Consider the following 20926-nt stretch of genomic DNA (forward strand, 5'->3'; position numbering starts at 1 on the left):
TCTGAGTCCAGTTCTTAACAATTATGCAAAGCTCCAAAGGCACCTAGAGGTCTACAGTCTCATTCACCATTAGTTTAGTGTGAGTCTCTAAGAAAATATGTAACCATCTGGTACTTCTATTAAAACGGGATAATTAATAGCTATACCATTCAAATTCTCAGTGACCAGAACACGAGTCTTATAAACCCAAGAATTATAGGTACTTAACTGCCCAACTTACTACCAGGAATTTACTGGTAATGAGTTAGTAACTCATTTTACTTGCTAAAAAGGAATACCCTTAAGATCGAGGCCTATTCCAATGGAACTCTAGGCAGGATATCAGCCAGACTGACACCAGGCAGAATTGTTCTTGTTTCCTTGTGGTTTGCTGTATCCTAGGGGTCCCGTTAATGCATAATGAATGAGCAGAAGTGCACTTACTGACATTTCTTTTTTTTTTTTTTTTTGTGGTACTGGGGTTCCTGGAAGCCCTTCTACCTCCGGGCTACACTCCCAGTCTTATTTTTTTATATTTTTATTTGGAAACAGGGTCTCTTAAGCCAGCGCGGCTGGCTTCGAACTGCGCAATCCTCCTGTAATCCACATCCCAAGCGCGGGGATTACAAGCGTGCGCCACCACGCCCGGCGTTACTTACTGACATTTCTGAGTGCCCACTGTATGCCTTGTACAATGCTAGCACCTGGGGCTATACCTTGAAGCATGTCCCCAACACTCATTAGTTGAAGTCCTAACTCCCTATACCCCAGAATGTGACTTTGTTTGAAGATAGAAGTAATCAAATGGAAGTGAGGTCATTAGGAGAGGCCTTAATCCAAGATGCCTGCTGTACTTATAAGAAAGGGGAACTTGGACACAGAGTCAAACACACACAGAGGGAAAACAGTGTGAGGAGACAAAGGGAGAAGATGGGCTCTGACAAGCCAGAGAGAAAGGCCTGGAATAGAGCCTTCCCTCAAAGCCCTCAAAAGAAACCAAAGCTGCTAACACTTCCATTTTGAACTTCTGGCCTCCAGAACTGTGAGACAGTTCAGATTCTATTAATTAAGCCATGTAAGATGAGGTAGTTTATTATGGCAGCCTCAGAAACTAATATATCTGGGACATAAAAATGAGTAAGAGGGGATCTGCTTCTAAGAGACCAATGATCCAATGAAAGAAAGGTTAACAAATGATAATAAAAATGTAACACTGAGTTTAGCACAAACCTGTATCCAAGTATTTGGGAGGCTGAGAAAGGAGGATCACACAACTGAGGCCAGCCTCAGCAATGTAGCAAGACTCAGCAACCTAGAAATACCTTATTTCAAAATTAAAAAAATAAAAAGGGTTTAATCTGGTCTTCCCCTCCCTCCCCCTCCCTCCCTCCCTCCCTCCCTCTCTCTCTCTCTCTCTCTCTCTCTTTCTTTCTCTCTCTCTCTCTCTCTCTCTCTCTCTCTCTCTCACACACACACACACACACACACACACACACACACACACACACAAACAGCCTTCAAAGAACAGAAGATTTCTGACCTGAATCAATAAAATTATGAGAAAATACCATACAGGGTATTTAAAAAATAATAAGCTACTCAAATTCCCTTTTTCCCCCATTTTCGTTTTGCTTCGTAATACGTTTTTGTTTTCCTCCCCCTCCTCTTTTTTTTTTTTTTTTAAGTTCTGCCTTTTAAAGCAAAGCAGTATTTACAAAGGGCCCAGACTCTCTACATCTTAAGTATTTATCATTTTTTTCCTTTGAGCCTCTGGAAGATTCTCTGTCAACACTCATTCGCTCAAGTCTCTTACCCTTTCCATCTCCTCTATTTCCTTTTTCAGCTTTCTCTGTTGTCAGTATCTTATAGATGAGGAAAGAGACATGGAGACAAGCCTCTGACCTTACGCATGCTTCAGAAAGTACGTCCCAGCCAGGCATGGTGGTGCACACTTGTAATCCCAATACTTGGGAAGCTGAGACAAGAGAATCACAGATTCATGGCCAGCCTGAGCTACTTAGTGAGGCCCTCCACAACTTAGTGAAACCCTCTTATAAGGATACCCTACATGTGGTATAGGATTTTATATTATTTTTTATATTATGTGGTATAGGCTATGATAAACTAATACTTGAGGAGCTATTGTTTTAAAAATGAACCAATTCAGCTGGGCATGTTGGCACACACCTGTAATCCCAGAATTTGGGACAGCAGGATTACAGGTTCATGGCTACCTCAGATACTTAGTGAGGCCCTCCACAACTTAGTGAGACTCTGTTTCAAAATAAAGAATAAGCTAGGCATGGTGGCACATGCTTGTAATTCCAGTACTTGGGAGGCTGAGACAGGAGGATCTGTTCCATTAGTGACCAGCCTCAGCTACTTAGTGAGGCCCTCCACAACTTAGTGAGATAAAGAATAAAATTGGGCTGGGAATGTAGCTCAGAAGTAATAGGCCCCTGGGTTCAATCTTCAGTACCACAAAATAAAGAATGAAAAATAGGGATGGGGCTGTAGCTTGGAGGTAGAATGTCCAAGTTCAATCCCCAGTTCCACAAAAAATAATAATAATCTAGAAAAAGAGATAAACTGCACCTGTTCAAAGAAAAAGTTTTCTGATATATTGCATTTTTTAAAAACAGGATTATTTTTTAATCCATTCATCTATTGATGGACATCTTGACTAGTTCCATAGTTTGGCAATGTTGAATTGTGCAGCTATGAACATGCATTAGTTTGAAGTTTGGTTTTCATTCTTTTTTTTGGGGGGGGGTACTGGGGTTCCTGGAAGCCCTTCTACCTCCGGGCTACACTCCCAGACCCATTTTATATTTTTATTTGGAAACAGGGTCTCTTAAGCCAGCCAGGCTGGCTTCGAACCACCACGATCCTCCTGTCTCCGCCTCCCAAGCGCGGGGATTACAAGCATGTGCCACCATACCCGGCCCTTGGTTTCCATTCTTTTGGGTAGATACCCAGAAGTGGTATTGCTGGATCATATGTTAAGTTCATTCCCATTTTCTGAGAATCTTCCATATTGTTTTCCAAAGTGGTTGCACCAATTTGCAATCCCACCAACAATGTATTAGAGTTCCCACTTCTCCACATCCTTGCTAGCATTTGTTGTTGTTTGTGTTTTGAATGACTGCCATTCTAGTTGAGGTTAGGTGAAATATCAGGGTAGTTTTGGTTGGCATCTCTGATTGCTAATGATGTTGCACATTTTTTACATACATTTATTGACCATTTGAATTTCTTCTTTTGTGAAGTGTCTATTTAGTTCACTTGCCCATTTTTTGATTGGGTTATTTGTTTTCTTAGTACTGAGTTTCTTTAGTTCTCTGCAAATTCTAGATATTAGTCCTCTACACAGTGGAATTTTACTCAGCCATAAAGAACAAAATTATGTCATTTACAGGGAAATGGATGGAACTGGAGAACATTATGCTAAGTGAGATTAGTCCATCACAAAAAATAATAAATCGGATACTCTCCCTAAAATGCAGAAGCTAGGGAGAAAATGAGTCATAGGACGAACTCTGGACAAAAAAGGAGAAACTATAAGCGAGCAAATAAGGCAACCTAACTGAGGGGGATGGGAGGGAGAAAAGGGAAATTCCATAATGGACATGATATACATTCACAAACACATCAAGATCAATCACTAAGCCAAACAAGAGAAGAAGGGAGGGAAGAGGAAATTGAGTGGGAATTGGGTAAGGGCTAATTGGGTGATGTGTGAATGTATGCCTCTACCATCTTGTACTCCATTAAGATCTATGACTACAATGCATCAGTAAAAAAAATTCAAATAATAAAACCAGGATTAAACCGAGTGTGGTGGCGCATGCTTGTAATCCCAGCATTTGAGAGGCTAAGACAGGAGGATCACAGTTCACGGACAACCTCAGCTACTTGGTGAGGCCTTTTGCAACTCAGTGAGACCCTTTTTCAAAATAAAGAATAAAAAATAGGGTTAGGGGTACAGTTAAGAGGTAGAATGCCCCTGAGTTTCATCCCCAGAATGACTAAAATAAATAAATAAATAAATAAAAGCAGGATTAAATTGATCTCTTAAATCATAGCATTTGGCACAAATGAGAAGAAAAGTAAAGTTCTACAGTCCTATTAGATGATTATTATATCACAAAAAGATACATGCCAGTTTTATAAGTTTGAAAGAAACATTTTAGGATTTTTTTATGTGTGTGTAGTGTTGGAGATTGAACCCAGAGTCTCACACATTCTAGGTAAAGATTCTATCACTTAGCTATATTCATACCCCTTATTTTTATTTTGAAATATGATTCTGTTAAGTTGCCAGGACAGCCTCAATTTTGTCGTCTTCCTGCCTCAACCTCTGGAGAGGCTGAGATTATAGACTTGAGCGCCCAAACTAGCCTTATTTCTTATTTGCATAGAAAAGAACAATCTTAGTGAAGCTAGGCAGGGTGGCACATGCCTATAATCCCAGAATTTGGGAGGTTGAGACAGGAGGATGGCATGCTCAAGGTCAGCATCAATGACTTAGTGAGACACTTTTTCAAAATTAAAAAAGGAGTGGGTAGCCAGGCATGGGGGCGCACGCTTGTAATCCCAGCATTCGGAAGGGTGAGACCAGAGGATCACGGTTCACAGAAAGCCTCAGGTGACTTAATGTGGCCCTCTGCAACTCAGTGAAACCGGGTTTCAAAATAAAGAATAAAAAATAGGGCAGGGGGTGTAACTCAGAGGTCAAATGCCCCTGGGTTCCATCCCCAGACCCACAAAAAAATAAAAATAAGTAAATAAAGTGGGTGGTATAGCCTGGAAGTAGAATTCCCCTGGGTTCAATCTCCAGTACCAAAAAAAAAAAAAAAAAAAAGAGTGAAGCCAAGCATGCTGGTGCACACTTGCAACCCCAGTATTTGGGAGGCTGAGACAGGAGGATTGCAGGTTCATGACCAGCCTCAGCAACTTAGTGAGACACTGTTTCAAACTAAGAAGTAAAATAGTGCTGAGGGTAAAGTTTAGGGGTGAATGCCCCTAGGTTCAACCCCTAGCACCCCCCCAAAAAAAGTTAGTGAAATAATAATGTGGCTTAGAATGTTTAATCTCATAATCACAGAAAATTATTTGACCCTAAGTAATTCAAGTTAGGCTCTCATGTTGCTCTCTCTGCCATCTGATATAACAGTAATTGCTGTCATCAGTTAAGCACCTGCTGAACATTTTATTTAATTTTTGGTTCAACTCAATAACCAACACACACTATTATGCCCACTTTGCACATGAAGAAACTGAAGCTCCAAGCACTTAGCTCATTTCCCAAGATCATAGTCAGGAAGATCACTGACGTCACAAGCCCCAACACTTTGTACTCACCCGAAGGGTGACTGTCTGGCTATAGTAGCAAAGCCAGTGGCTGGCCTGATATATGCTCCATCTTCTCCATTATTATATACCCTAATTTTATTGTCAGCAAAATATCTGTGCAAAAATTGCTAATTTCATTCAACTGCCTTTAGCAGAGGTGATCTCAAGTAACAGGTTAGGGCCAAAAGTGAGGTTCTGGGCAGGGGTTACTTCAAAAAAAAGGGCAGAGTTCACTTGGTGAAAATCTTCAGCATACACTCTTCCCAATGATTCAACCTAAAAAATTCAGTGACCACCTCACACCTATAAGAAAAAAGCAGCCCTACACTAAGCGTCTGCGAGCTCAGGATATTTTAGGCCCTCTCCATGCCTTGTTGTAGGAAATAAATTCAAGCTCTATGGTTTGAACAGTTTCTTAGCATCTGTAGCTGGAAAACTTCCTTAAGTGAATAATCATATAAAAATTTCATAGCCTGAAGCAGTAAAGTTCATACAGCATAGGCCAAAGACGCTTAGGGTTTGTTTTTTGTTTCTTCAGTACTAGGGATAAAACCCAGGGCCTTCTTTAACTCTGGAATCATGAGCCATTTACTGGGTTCTATGATAAAAGTGAACCAGTAAGGACATACACAAAATTACACAAAATTACCTTAAGGGGCAGGAAGAATGGTATAGAGACAGAGATGAGAGATGAGAGTTCTCAAAACTACCATTTAACACCGTTTTGATATTTTTTAACTGTGAATATATACTCTATCCAAACTATGTAAATAAACTTAGAAAGAAAAAAATCACGGAAGGGCACATGCCAAAAACCTCAGTACTTGAGAGGCTGAGACAGGAGGATCTGGGTTCGTGGCCAGTCTCAGCTACTTAGTGAGGCCCTCTGCAACTTAGTGAGCCCCTGACTCATAATAAAGAATAAAAAATACGGCTGGGGTATTCCTTGAGGTAGAATGCCCCTGGGTTCAATCCCCAGTATCACATACACACACACACAAAATCACAGAAGGACATATTAGCCTTATACCTTTCTCTGTCAAGATATCAAAAAAATAATATTACCTTTCTTTGGTCTTGTAGATAATTCAAGGTGCTTTTCTGTAACAGTCATCATTTCCCCTGTTAATGGCTACAGGGAAAAAAAATAATAATAATAATGTAATTTATGCAACACAGGCTAAAACCAACGATATTTGTAAAATATTCAGTCTTAAACTATACTCTCCTCAGCCAAGCGTGGTAGCACATGCTTGAAATCGCAGTACTTGGGAGGCTGAGACAGGAGGATCACAGGTTTGTGGCCACCCTCAACTATTTAGTGAGGCCCTCCACAACTTTAGACCCTGTTTCAAAATAAAGAATAAAAAAACAGAGCTGGAGGTGTAGTTTGGAGGTAGAATGCCCCTGGGTTCAATCCCTACTACTGAAAAAAAAAAAAAACTATATTCTCATCAATATATTCCAGTTTCATACCATTTGTATACTTATACATTTATTTACATTTTTCAAGAATCTAAAAGGAGAGCTATTTAGTCAAAACATTTTCACATGACTGACCATTTATGAGGTCCTCTCATTATCTTAAAAGTTTATGACAGCAATCGTCTATATTGTAAGTTAAAATATGTACAAAAATTAACCAGAATCTAATAGCCAAAAGATTCTGAATATATAAACATTTCATAAATATACTTCTTGAAAAGAGTTATATGTCGAAGAAAAGCAGCACTTACAAGTCCCGCTAACAATCGATCTCTATTACCACAAAACCAGCGCCCTTCAGAGCCAGAAAACACCACCAGCGAAGAAATAAAAACTGTAAATACAGGGACAGAGAAAAAGAGGGCTGGAAAAACAAGACACCAGAAAGAAACCAGCCAGAAGTGCCGCGGACGCTGCGGGGCGGAGTAGCCGGAGCCGTGGTGCGAAGCGGCCGAAGCAGCCAGAGCGGCTGGAGCCGCGTCGCGGAACAGCCAGAGCAACCGAAGCGGCCGGAGCCGCGGCGCGAAGGTTAGAGAGCTAACCTATGAATAATTGGAATAGAGGAGGGAAAAGAAAGTAATACCAAAGAGATCAACAATCTCTTCAAGGAAGTAATAGCAGAAAATTATCCAAACATAGAGCAAGAGGTTGATACACAGGTTCAGGAAACTTATAGAACTCCCTTTAGACAGGATCGGAGAAGAGGATCCCCATGCCACATAATTGTCAAAATGACCAATGTGGAAGCCAAGCAGAGAATCTTAAAAGCAACAAAAGCAAAGGGCCAAGTGACATTCAGAGGCAAACCAATTAGAATCACTCCAGACTTCCCAAACCAAGTTATGAGAGCCAGAAGGGCTTGGAGTAACATATTCCAAACTCTGAAAGAAAACAACTTCCAGCCAAAAATTTCCTACCCAGCAAAACTTTCTATCAAATTAGATGGAGAAATAAGAAGCTTCCATGACAAACAGAAACTGAAGGAATTTATGTCTTCAAAACCAGCACTAGAGAAAATACTCAAAGAGATTAACTACAAAGAAGAAATAGGTAACACACACCAGAACCAGAGAAACAAGATTTTCCATCCAACAGACAACTAAGATTGGTTATCTGTGGAGATTCATTGTTTATGTTAGTCTTTTACCTATCTCTAAATTGTACTGTTTGCTTTGATTGTTGTTAATTTTTAGGATTTCTAGTTGGAATATTAATATACCTTCAGATATAGCACTTGGAAATATTTTATCCAATTCTATTAGTAACTTTTAACTCTGTTTACATTGTCTTTGGATATACAGTATTTTTTTATTTTTTAGGGAGTTTGTATACTCTTCTGTTGCCTGTGCCATTGAAATCACTGCCAATTTCAATGTTGTGAGGTTTTATGACCCAGATTTTCTCCTAAAAGTTTATAGTATTAAGATTTATATTTAGGTCTTTTATCTATTTTAAGTTAATATTTGTATATGTGTTAGGTAAGGGTCCAATTTTATTCTTTTTCATGTAATTATTATTTTTCAACAATATTTGGTTAAAAGATTAGTATTTCCTCCACCAAATGTTCGTGGAAACCTTGTCAAAAATAACTTGACAATATAGGGAAGAATTTAGCTCTAGGCTTTTATTTAACTCCAATGTTTTATGTATCTGCCTTTAGAACAGTACTACACTGTTTCAATTATTGTAGCTTTATATGGTTTGAAATCAGAAAATATACATCTAGCTTTGTTCTTCTTCGAGATTGTTTTGGGTATCTAGAGTCCATATTCCATATCAGGATAGATTTCTTCTGATAAATAATAAATGTATGATAGCTTCACCTAAAAAAAAAGAAAAGAAAAAAATATTCTCTGGTAAGAAAGAAAGCTAAAAGAAATATTGAACTGTTATCTTTTAGTCATCAAAAGCTTGGTATCAGACAAATGAAACTGTTCTATGAGATTATCATCGTTAATATTGGATAAATTGCTATAAAACTAGATGTCAACCACTAAGCCAAGCATGGGAAGAAGGGATGGGGAAGGAACGGGGTGGGGATCGGGTAGGGGCTAACTGGGCGATGTGTGCATGTATGTCTACAAAAGTATTTTCTTTATACCATTATGATGTATGAATACATTGCACCAATAAAAAATTAAATTAAATTTAAAAAAAAAAGAAAAACAGAAAATCTTCAAATAAATAGCCTAACGACACACCTCAAAGCTCTTGAAAAGCAGGAACAATTGAACCGCAAAGCCAGCAAAAGACGGGAAATTATTAAAATTAGAGCAGAAATTAACAAAATAGAGAATAAAAAAACAATACAGAAAAATCAACAAAACCAAAAGCTGGTTTCTTGAAAAAATTAACAAGACTGATAAACCACTAGCCAACCTAACTAAAAAAAAAGAGAGAATCAAGCCAAATGATGAAGATAAGAGATGAAAAAGGAGACATTACTACTGACAGCGTAGAAATCCAGAGGATTATCAGAAACTACTTTGAAAAACTATACTCAAACAAAATGGGAAATCTGGAAGAAATCGACAACTTCCTAAATAAATACAACCTTCCTAAACTGAGTCAAGAAGATACAGAACACAAACCAACCAATAACAATCAAAGAGATTGAAACAGCAATAAAGAGCTTACCATCAAAGAAAAGCTCAGGACCAGATGGTTTCCCAAGTGAATTCTATAAAACCTTTATAGAAGAGCTAACCCCAATACTCCTCAAACTATTTCACGAAATAGAAAAAACCAGGACTCTCCCAAATACATTTTATGAAGCCAACATCATACTAATACCCAAACCGAATAAAGACAGTTCAAGGAAGGAAAACTACAGGCCTATATCTCTGATGAACTTGGATGCAAAACTATTAAACAAAATACTAGCAACACGCATTCAAAACCACATCAAGAAAATCATACACCATGACCTGGTAGGGTTTATCCCAGGGATGCAAGGCTGGTTCAATATACAAAAATCAATCCATGTAATTCATCATATAAACAGAATCAAAGACAAAAATCACATGATCATCTCAATAGAAGCTGAAAAAGCATTTGATAAAATTCAACATCCATTTATGATAAAAAAAACAGCAGAGAATTGGAATAGAAGGAACATATCCCAACATTATTAAGGCAATCTACAATAAGCCCACTGCCAACATCATATTAAATGGAGAAAAACTTCAAGAATTCCCCCTAAAAACTGGAACGAGACAAGGATGTCCACTATCACCACTTCTCTTCAATATAGTACTAGAGACTCTAGCCAGAGCAATAAGGCAAGAAAAGGAAATCAAAGGAGTACAAATAGGAAAAGAAGAACTCAAGCTTTCACTATTTGCAGATGACATGATACTATATTTAGAAAACCCAACAAACTCAACCAAAAGGCTTATAGAATTGATCAACAAATTCAGCAAAGTATCTGGATACAAAATCAATCTTAAAAAATCAGAAGCTTTCCTGTACACCAACAATAAATCCACTGAAAAAGAATTTCAGAAAACACTTCCACTCAGGATCTCCCACAAGAAAATAAAATACCTAGGAATAAACTTGACCAAGGAGGTAAAAGATCTCTACAAAGAAAGCTATAAAACACTGAAAAAAGAAATCGAAGAAGATCTTAGAAGATGAAAAGATCTTCCATGTTCATGGATTGGCAGAATAAATATCATTAAAATGGCCATCCTCCCAAAAGTGATCTACAGATTTAATGCAATGCCCATTAAACTACCAAGATCATTCCTCACAGACATAGAAAAATCAGTCCTTAAATTTATCTGGAATAACAAAAAGCCCAGAATAGCCAAGGTAGTTCTCAGCAACAAAAACCACACAGGAGGAATCACAATACCTGACTTTAAACTATACTACAAAGCCATTGTAATAAAAACAGCATGGTACTGGCAAAAGAACAGATAGATAGACCAATGGAGCAGAATAGAAGACCCAGAAACAAGTCCACACACTTTCAGCCAATTGATTTTTGACAAAGGGGCCAAAAACATACACTGGAAAAAAGATAGCCTCTTCAACAAATGGTGTTGGCAAAACTGGTTAACCATATGCAGAAAATTGGAAATTAATCCCACTTTTTCACCCTGTACAAAAGTCAACTCACGATGGATCAAACACTTGGAAATTAAACCAAGACCTTGAAGCTCCTTGAAGAGGGCATAGGTCCAACACTGCAACACATAGGCACAGATAAACATTTTCTCAACAAGACCCCAAAGGCACGACAAATTAAAAGGAGAATCAATACATGGGATTGCATGAAACTGAAGAGCTTCTGTTCAGCAAAGGAAACTGTCAAGAACTTCAATCGAGAGCCAACAGAATGGGAGAAGATTTTTGCCAACTATACCACCAATAGAGGACTAATATCTAGAATATACAGAGAACTCAAGACACTCAACACTAAGAAAACAAAGCATCCAATAACAAAATGGGCAAATGAACTAAATAGACACTTCACAAAAGAAGAAATTCAAATGGCCAATAAATGCATGAAAAAATGCTCAACATTACTGGCAATCAGAGAGATGCAAATCAAAACCACCCTGAGATTTCACCTAACTCCAACTAGAATGGCAATCATTCAAAACACAAACAACAACAGATGCTGGCAAGGATGTGGAGAAGTGGGAACTCTAAGACATTGTTGGTGGGATTGCAAATTAGTGCAACCACTTTGGGAAAGCAGTATGGAGAATCCTCAGAAGAATGGGAACAAATCTACCATTTGATCCAGCAATACCACTGCTGGGTATCTACCCAAAAGATAGGAAGCCAAACTACCAAACTAATGCATGTGCATCTATGTTCATAGCTGCACAATTCACCATAGCCAAACTATGGAACCAGCCAAGATGTCCATCAACAGATGAATGGATTACAAAACTGTGGGATATGTACACAATGGAATTTTACTCAGCCTTCCAAAAAAACTCAATTACATCATTTTCAGGGAAATGGATGGAACTGGAGGACATTATGCTAAGTGAGATTAGTCAGTCACAAAAAATAAGAAATCAGATGCTTTCCCTAATATGTGAGAGTTAGGGAGAAATGGGTCATAGGAGGAACTCTTGAAAGAGGAAATCCTATAGAGGAGCAAACAAGACAACCTAAAGGAGGAGAAAGGAGGGGGGAAGAGGAAAATCTCTAAAACACACAATGTACTTAAGCATATCGAGGTCAATCACTAACCAAGCAAGGGAGGGAGGGACGGGAAGGGAATGGGGTGGGAATTGGGTAGGGGTTAAATCAGCGATGAGTACATGTTCGTACACACAAGTTTTTTACCCCAATATGATGTTTGAATAGAATGCACCAAAAAAAAAAAAAAAAGAGTTATATGCTCAATAGTTTCATCTTATGAGAACATTCTTTTTTTGGTGGTGGTACTGGGGTTCCTGGAAACCCTTCTACCTCTGGGCTACACTCCCAGACACCTATTTTTTATATTTTTATTTGGAAACAGGGTCTCTTAAGCCAGCAAGGCTGGCTTCAAACCTGTGCAATCCTCCTGTCTCCACCTCCCAAGCACGGAGATTACAAGCATGTGCCACCACATCCTACTCGAGAACATTCTTAATATGTATGCTTTATTACAAGCAAACAAATAGAAAACTTCTGCTAGTATCAAGAGGTGAATACTAACTTGCCACAATTATTAAAGAAATTCAAGGAATAAGAAAATGCCGGGCGTGGTGGCGCACGCTTGTAATCCCCGCGCTTGGGAGGCGGAGACAGGAGGATCGCGCAGGTTCGAAGCCAGCCGTGCTGGCGTAAGAGACCCTGTTTCAAAAATATAAAAAATAGGTCTGGGAGTGTAGCCCGGAGGAAGAAGGGCTTCCAGGAACCCCAGTACCACCAAAAAAAAAAAAAAAAAAGAAAATGTAATGTACCAATTAGTGTACAGAAAAAATATAAGGAATGTTTACCAAAAAAATGTTATTACAATGGCCAGAACACTCAGAAATCTTAAAATTGACCTTTCTAGATTCAGGGAAAACAATTTTATGGCAACTTTACCAGAGTCCCAGCCATGTCCTGAAATCCTTCTCCACACCTGCGCCATGCTTCAGAAAGGGAGGTAGCTGCTCCTACCGTCCTAAGAGCTGCTCTTCTGCCCTGCAGTGGACTTTCTTCTGGAAAGGATGAGTGCTCTATATTCCTATTCCTTTTCCTCTGTGGAGGTGATTTTTAAAGAAAAAAATCAATTTCACTGAATATATATTAAGATAACAATAACAATTAGAAAAAAATCAATTTCACTGAATATATATTAAGATAACAATAACAATTAGAAAAAAATCAATTTCACTGAATATATATTAAGATGACAATACAATTTAGAAACCCAAGAATGGCTGCAATAATGGCATATTTTGGTGTGTTTTTTTTTTTATGGTCTTGGGGATGGGACCTAGGGGTGTTCTATTTCTAGGCTACACCCTCAGCCCTAATTTTATTTATTTTTTTATTTTATTTTATTTTTTGGTGGTACTGGGGGTGGAACCCAGGGGCTTTCTACCTCTGGGCTATACTCCCAGACTTATTTTATATTTTTATTTGGAAACAGTCTCACTAAGTTGCTGAGAGCCTCACTAAGTAGCTGAGGCTGCCTTCGAACCTATACGATCCTCCTGTCTCAGCCTCCCAAGCGTGCAGGTTTAAAAGTGTGCGCCACCACACCCGGCTTAATTTTATTTTTTATTTGAAACAAGGTCCCACTAACTTGCTGAAACAAGGTCCCACTAACTTGCTGAGAGCCTCGCAAAGTTGTTGAGCCTGGCCGGGCTTGTTGGCGCACGCCTCGCTGGCTTAAGAGACCCTGTTTCCAAATAAAAAATATAAAAATAGGTCTGGGAGTGTAGCCCGAAGGTAGAAGGGTTCCATCCCCAGTACCACCAAAAAAAAAAAAAAAAAAAAAAAAGTTGTTGAGCCTGTCCCTGTCCCTGAACCCACTATCCTCCTGTCTCAGCCTTCCAAGTACTGGGATTGTAGGTTTGTACCACCACACCCAGCTAAAGGCATACTTTTTAACATCTCTGAATCTTCAAATAAAGGTAGAAGGGGTAAAACCAAAAACTGCCATAGACAACACATACTAGTATAAAACAAACTCCAAAATACAAGTGGGTCAGGAGAAACTAAAGACCTTTCAAGTCCAACAAGGCATCAGTATTGAGGGGAAAGAAGCTAGAAAGAGGAAGGGGCAAAGCAGCCCTGAGAACCTGGACACCCAGTGTTCGCTAGGGAGCAGTGCTAGCCAAAGATCTGAGGAGAGATCCACTCAAAAAGATGTGACAGTCTAGCGGCAAGCCGCCCTTTCTGGCTTAGGACCTGGGCTGAGGAGAAAGTACAGGGAGTGGAATCCACTCAGCAACACAGAGATGACAGAAAAAAGGAAAGGTCCAGATGGAGCAGTGCAAACAGGAAAGCCAGGAAGAATCCATATAACAAGGAAACAAGTGACCATATTTTTGTAAACTACAAGAAAATAACATAAGGTAGAAGCACTATCCTGTATCCTGCCTCCTTCTAAATTTTCAGAATAAAACTATAATATAAAAATAGAAAACTTATCAAAGCCAAATCCTGTAGTTATATTTAGGGAGGAAAAAAGAAGCAGAATAACATCCCAACACACAAAGAAGGGATATCAAATTTACAAAACATATAAAAAAGTAAACTGGTAATCTACTATTTCAAAACAAAGACAAAAAATAAATATTCAGAGTTATAAAAACTCAGAAACAAGGTGACAAAGCTTAAGAAAAAAATCACTTGGGAAAAAAGAACTAAACCAAAACAAATCCAAGAACAAACAGATTTCACAGAAAATATCTTCAGAGAAATAAGTGAAAAGGAAGAAATTTAAAGTTCTACCACTATGGTTATATTTTCCTGTGCTTCTGTCTTCTTCCCTCAGAGACCAGGATTTTGTTTATAACTTATGTTCTACATGTGACAAATTCTAAAAGTTCTAGTTTCCAAAACTTGCTGGTTTATCCAGTCTACTAAATAAGTAATTTCAGTACATGCTGAATAAATTTAGAGGCTACCTATACATATACTCTAGTTCAGATTATTTTTCCCCTTCAGAGAAGAGTCTATAACCATTCCAATGTTTTTAAATGTTTAATTAAAAAGGCCTTGAATGCTCTGGCCATTTAAATTCATTTCTCTGTTCTCAGAGAAAAATAAAAGAAACCACTGGTTTATCAGTATAATATAATTTCAAATTGAAGACTACTAGATTTTTAGTAGCAATTACTGACACTTGCAATTCTGTTCCAGCTTGCTGTAGAACAGGAATCTACAAGCACCTAAGTAATGTTTAAACCCAGTCCAATTTACTATATTGTTTTTTGTTTGAGATGCTGGGGATCGAACTCAGGGTCCCAGGCAGGCTAGGCAAGAGCTCTACTATTTATTATTAAAAAATTTCAGCGGGCGTGGTTGGCGCACGCTTGTAATTCCCGCGCTTGGGAGGCAGAACCAGGAGGATCGCGCAGGTTTGAAGCCAGCTGCGCTGGCTTAAGAGACCCTGTTTCCAAATAAAAAGTATAAAATAGGTCTGGGAGTGTAGCCCAGAGGTAAAAGGGTTTCCAGGAACCCCAGTACCACCAAAAAAAAAAAAAAATTATTTCAACAAACTGGGGTTTGTAATAGCTCAGGCATAATAGACACAGTAAGTCATGAACTCTGTCCACAAAAAATCAATACAATCAATGGATATGCTATAACACACACTTGATAGAAGATAGGTAGGTAGGTAGGTAGGTAGGTAGGTAGATAGATAGATAGATAGATAGATAGATAGATAGATAGATAGATAGGAGAATAAGAGTAATAATAGATATTAGCATAAAGAAACACAGGTAGTATATAAAGGATGATTAATTCTAATCACTTTTTCATTTCTATCAAGCCTCAAAGCAACTTAGTCAAATAGGGCAGAAATCAAATTCTCATTTGAAATGAAGACATTCTGGAATGTAGTCTCAAAACCCCACAACCACCAGGGGAAGGCTGGTGAAGGAAGAAGCTGCTATTTTACATTAAGAAAATGCTGTGATATTTAAAATGCTGTTACCGGGTGTAGCGGCACATTCTTGTAATCCCAGTACTTGGGAGGCTGAGATAGTAGGATCATGCAGTTCAAAGTCAGCCTCAGATACTTAGTGAGGCTCTCAGCAACTTAGTGAGACCCTATTTCCAAATAAAATATAAAATAGTATAGCCCAGAGGTAGAAGGACCCTGGATTTCATCCCCAGCACCAAAAAAAAAAAAAAAAAAAAAAAAAAATGCTGTGGCATTTTAAGTTACCTATATACAATTCTTTGCATCCTAGATCAATCCTTGCACACTAAATTGGCAGCAGCCTTGAAGATAGCAGCTCACACTCCTGATCCAGGTTGCTACTACAGAATGTGGCAGTGGGAGGCAATGCAGACCTTATTCTCAAAATATTGTGTTGTCTGTCTGGACCTGTCTTGCTGAAGGACAGAGCAGAGCATTGCTTTTCCTTCACACAACCTGCATCAGAACCCAAGGCAAGATGTGTCAAAAATTTGGGGAGGTTTTGGGTGTCTGTTTGCTTGTCTGTTTGTTTGCATTACTGGGGATTGAACCAGGAGCATTCTACCTCAGAGCTACACCTCCAAGGTTATGCTTGTAAATGGTGCTGTGGGCTCTTTTCCTTTATTCAACTAAAATTTGTTAAATAGAAAAATTAAAACTAATAGGCAGCTTGGTGCAGCTTTAACAAATCTTTATTACAAAATCATTAGAAATAGAAAGAAAAGGAAAAAGCAATGTATGTGCACTGGAGAGCCTGAAAACGAAACTCTGTGCCCCTCTCAGAACCCCAGCCTTTAAACAGATTTTGTATTGGTATGTTATCAGTGTAACCAAGGCAACGGGCTAGTAACATTTCTTGCCACTAGGTACTTCTGTGCCTCCCACAGTGCACTTACCAAGTGCAGCAATCAATAATCTACCTGGCTTCCGCCCTATGTTTATGGTTCTGAAATGCCCCTGGCAAAGTCACTGTAATCTTAGGGTTTTTAATTGCCTCTCCATATTTTTAGGGCTAAAGGCTTTACTATGGGTAAAAATTAAAACAAAGGGCAGAGAGAGGAACTCTGCACTGTAATAGCTGTGTTCCCTCCCTGCCTGAGTGCCTGTGCAACACCCAGATTCTGACTGCCAGCCCTATTTTTTATTCTTTATTTTGAAACAAAGTCTCACTCAGTTGCAGAGGGCCTAAAGAACAGAGGCTGGCCAAACACCTGTGATCCTATCTCAACCTTCCTAAATAATGGGATTATAAGTATGTGCCACCACACCTGGCTACCAAAAGTATTTAAAGGAGCAAGTATGAGCCACAGGAGCCCAGAGCAAGAGACAACAGTCAAGACAAGAGATACACAGAATGGAATACTTGGGAAAAAGCAGATTGAGAAAGAAGATAGGAAGGCAAAAGCCAGGTGTGGTGGGGCACACTTGTAATCCCAGCATTCAGGAGGCTGGGACCAGAGGATTGCCGCCCTCTGTAACTCAGTGAAACCCAGTTTCAAAATAAAGAATAAAAATAGGGCAGGGGGTGTAGCTTGGAGGTCGAATGCCCCTGGGTCCCATTCCCAGACCTATAAATAAATAAATAAATAAATAAATAAATAAATAAGGAACCCAGGGGCATTCGACCTCCAAGCTACACCCCCTGCCCTATTTTTATTCTTTATTTTGAAACTGGGTTTCACTGAGTTGCAGAGGACCATACTAAGTAGCTGAAGCTGTCCTCAAACCATGACCCTCCTGTCTCAGCCTCCCAGATGCTGGGATTACAAGTGTATGACACCTCTCCCACCTAAAAACTTTTTCAAAAAGGTCATGGCCAGCCAGGTGTGGTGGTGCCCCCTTGTAATTCCAGTACTTAGGAAGCTGAGACAGGAGGATCACTGTTCCCAACCAGAAACTTAACAAGGCCCTCCACAACTCAGATCATTTCAAAATAAAAAATAAAATGGGGTGTAGATCAGAGTAAAATACCCTTGGGCTTAATCCCCAGTAAACACACACACACACACACACACACACACACACACACACACACACACACACCATAAAGACAAACTAAGCATGGTGATATACACCTGTCATCCCAGTATTCCAGTACTTGGGAAGATGAGACAGGAAGATCGCAAGTTTGCCTACAGCCTCAGTGTGTAGTAACTTAGAGAGACCCTGTTTCAAAATAAAAAGTAAAAAGGGCTGATGGTACAAGAGGTACATTAGTACAAGACCTGGATTTGTACAGTACCAAAATTTTTTAAAAAGACATACAGTGGCAACATTGATTAAAAATCAAAACCCAACTTTTTGATGCTTGCAAGAAACTCGCCTAATAGGCAAAGATATTCAGATTGAAGGTTAAATGATTAAAAAAAAAAAAAAAGACAGTCCATGCAAATGAGAATCAAAAAGCAAGCAGGGGTAACTACGTTCATATAAAAGAAATCAAACTTCAAGCCAAAACTAATCAGAAGAGACAAAGAGGGTCACTTTTTACAGATAAAAAGATTCTTTTGAGAGAAAGAAGATAAGCTATTGACTCGAGAAAAAATATTTGTAGGGTTAAATTGGTGATGTGTACATGTATGTCCACACAAGTTTTTTTTTAGCCCAATATGATGTATAAATATAATGCACCAATAAAAAAATTTTTAAAAAATATCTGCAGACCAAGCCACATACCCAAAGAACTAGTATTTGAAAAATATCAAAAATAATTTTTTTGAAACTCAAACTCAATAGTAACAAAAAACAAAAACACAAAAATCCAACTTAAAAATTAATAAAAGCCAAGCCAGGTGTGGTGGCGCATGCTTGTAATCCCAGCACTCAGGAGGCTGAGACCAACCAGAGGATCGCAGTTCACTGACAGCCTCAGCTACTTAGTGAGGCCCTTTGCAACTCAATGAGACCCAGTTTCAAAATTAATAAGGCCGGACGTGGTAGCACACGCTTGTAATCCTTGTGCTTGAGAGACAGAGACAGGAGGATCACACAGGTTCGAAGCCAGCCATGCTGGCTTAAGAGACCCTGTTTCCAAAATAAAAAGTATAAAAAATAGATCTGGGAGTGTACCCCAGAAGTAGAAGGGCTTTCAGGAACCCCAGTACCACCAAAAATAAATAAATAAATAAGAATAAAAAATAGGGCAAGGGGTGCAACTCAGAGGTAGAATGCCCCTGGGTTCCATCCCCAGTTCAAAAAAAAAATTAATATAAGGCAAGATATTTCACAAAAGATGATAGTGGCAAATAAGTACACAAAAACACATTAATATACTTAGCCATCATGGAACTATACATTAAAAAGATGAGTAAATACACATCTACCAGAGTTGCCAAAGTAAAAAAAAAATACAACGGGGTAAACCTCCTAAACAGGATAAAGCCCTCCCATAATCCATCCCTCCATAAATGAAAGGAGAACACTTGCAGAAATAGCCAAGTTCTACTTTTTCGGAACTCTGGAAATGAACCATAGCCTTATAACAATCTAAATAGTATTACTTAAGAAAAACCGTTAGATATTAAGTACAGCAAACATTATGGTGTTTTGACTTAACCAAGACTTAGGCCCCTCTCTCTAGTCTAAAAGTAGCCTTGAAACAAGGGTAGCTAGAGTAACTAGCAGTTCTAGCAGTTACAGAAGAGAGTAAACTGGTTTTGGCTGGTCCAAACACTGATCTGAAAGTCATCAATATAGCAGTAACAGTTAACATCAGAGTATAAGAATGCCCAGGGCAAAGTTGTAAAGTGAGAAAAACACAAGATCAAAAATTAGAAAATAACGTGGTGGCGCACGCTTGTAATCCCAGCATTCGGGATCGTGGTTCACAGACAGCCTCAGCTACTTAGTGAGGCCCTCTGCAACTCAGTGAGACCCGGTTTCAAAATAAAGAATAAAAATTAGGGCAGGGGGTGTAGCTCGGAGGTCGCATGCCCCTAGGTTCCATCCCCAGACCCACAAAAAAAAAAAAGAAAGAAAAAAGTTAGAAAATAAAAGCCGGGCATGGCGGCACATACTTGTAATCCCAGCATTTGGGAGGCTGAGACAGGAGGATCTCGGTTCACGGACAGCCTCAGCTACTTAGTGAGGCCATCTGCAACTCAGTGAGACCCTGTTTCAAAATAAAGAATAAAAACTAGGACTGGGGGTATAGCTCGGAAGTATTAAAGCCCCTGGGTTCCATCCCCAGTACCAAAAAAAATTAGACAATAGAAAGCCAGGTGTGGTGGCGCACATTTGTAATCCCAGTGCTTGGGAAGCTGAGACAGGAGGATCGCAGGTTTGCAGCTACTTAGTGAGGCACTCTGCAACTTAGACCCTGTTTCAAAATAAAGAATATAAAAAATAGGGCTGGGAATGTAGCTCAGAAGTGGAATGCCCCTGGGTTCAATCCCCAGTACTAAAAAAAAAAAAAAAAAAGCCAGACGTGGTGGCACACGCTTGTAATCCCAGTACTTGGGAGGCAGAGTCCTGAGGATCGTGGTTTCCGGACAGCCTCAGCTACTTAGTGAGGTCCCTTGCAACTCGGTGAGACCCTGTTTCAAAATAAAGAGTAAAAAATAGAATAAAAAATAGGGCTGGGGTGGAGATTGGAGGTAGAAGGCCCCTGGGCTCCATCCCTAGTACCGCAAAAAGAAAAAAAAAAAAAAAAAGTGTCTCACAGTCGATAGATATGTATGACATGGGTTTCTTTCATTCCTTAAAATCAGTTACAAAACTATTTAATAATCAGTGGTATTTGAGAATCAGAGTAGCATGATAGGGATTAGTTGAACAAGTATACACAGACTACTTTTTCAGGAAGTTTTTAGGTAAGAGGAGTCTAAAGAGCACTGTTTAGAGTTTTAAACTTTATTAGACACACATACTAGTAAACAGGAAATTTTAAAAATATAAAAGATGGCGATTGTGGTGGTACACACCTATAATCCCAAAACTTGGGAGCCTGATATAGGAAGGTCGCAGGTTTGCGGCCAACCTCCTTCACCAATTTAGTGAGGCTTT

The 20926-nt window shown here is 39.0% G+C and overlaps 1 protein-coding gene across 1 annotated transcript in view; it reads right to left on the reverse strand.

Annotated features, from left to right (window-relative positions):
* The window catches only part of SPIDR (scaffold protein involved in DNA repair), a gene marked incomplete at both ends in the record, with an annotated part of 357325 nt that extends 344415 nt beyond the window's left edge, over nt 1–12910 (reverse strand). Inside the window, one exon of the mRNA XM_080715140.1 lies at nt 12865–12910. Coding sequence (XP_080571266.1) covers nt 12865–12910 — 46 coding nt within the window. The remainder of the gene's footprint in view (nt 1–12864) is intronic.
* Between the last annotated feature and the right edge of the window lie 8016 nt (nt 12911–20926).

This window comes from Muscardinus avellanarius (assembly GCF_963383645.1).
Source record: "Muscardinus avellanarius genome assembly, chromosome: 1".
In the NCBI taxonomy this organism is placed as follows: Eukaryota; Metazoa; Chordata; class Mammalia; order Rodentia; family Gliridae; genus Muscardinus; species Muscardinus avellanarius.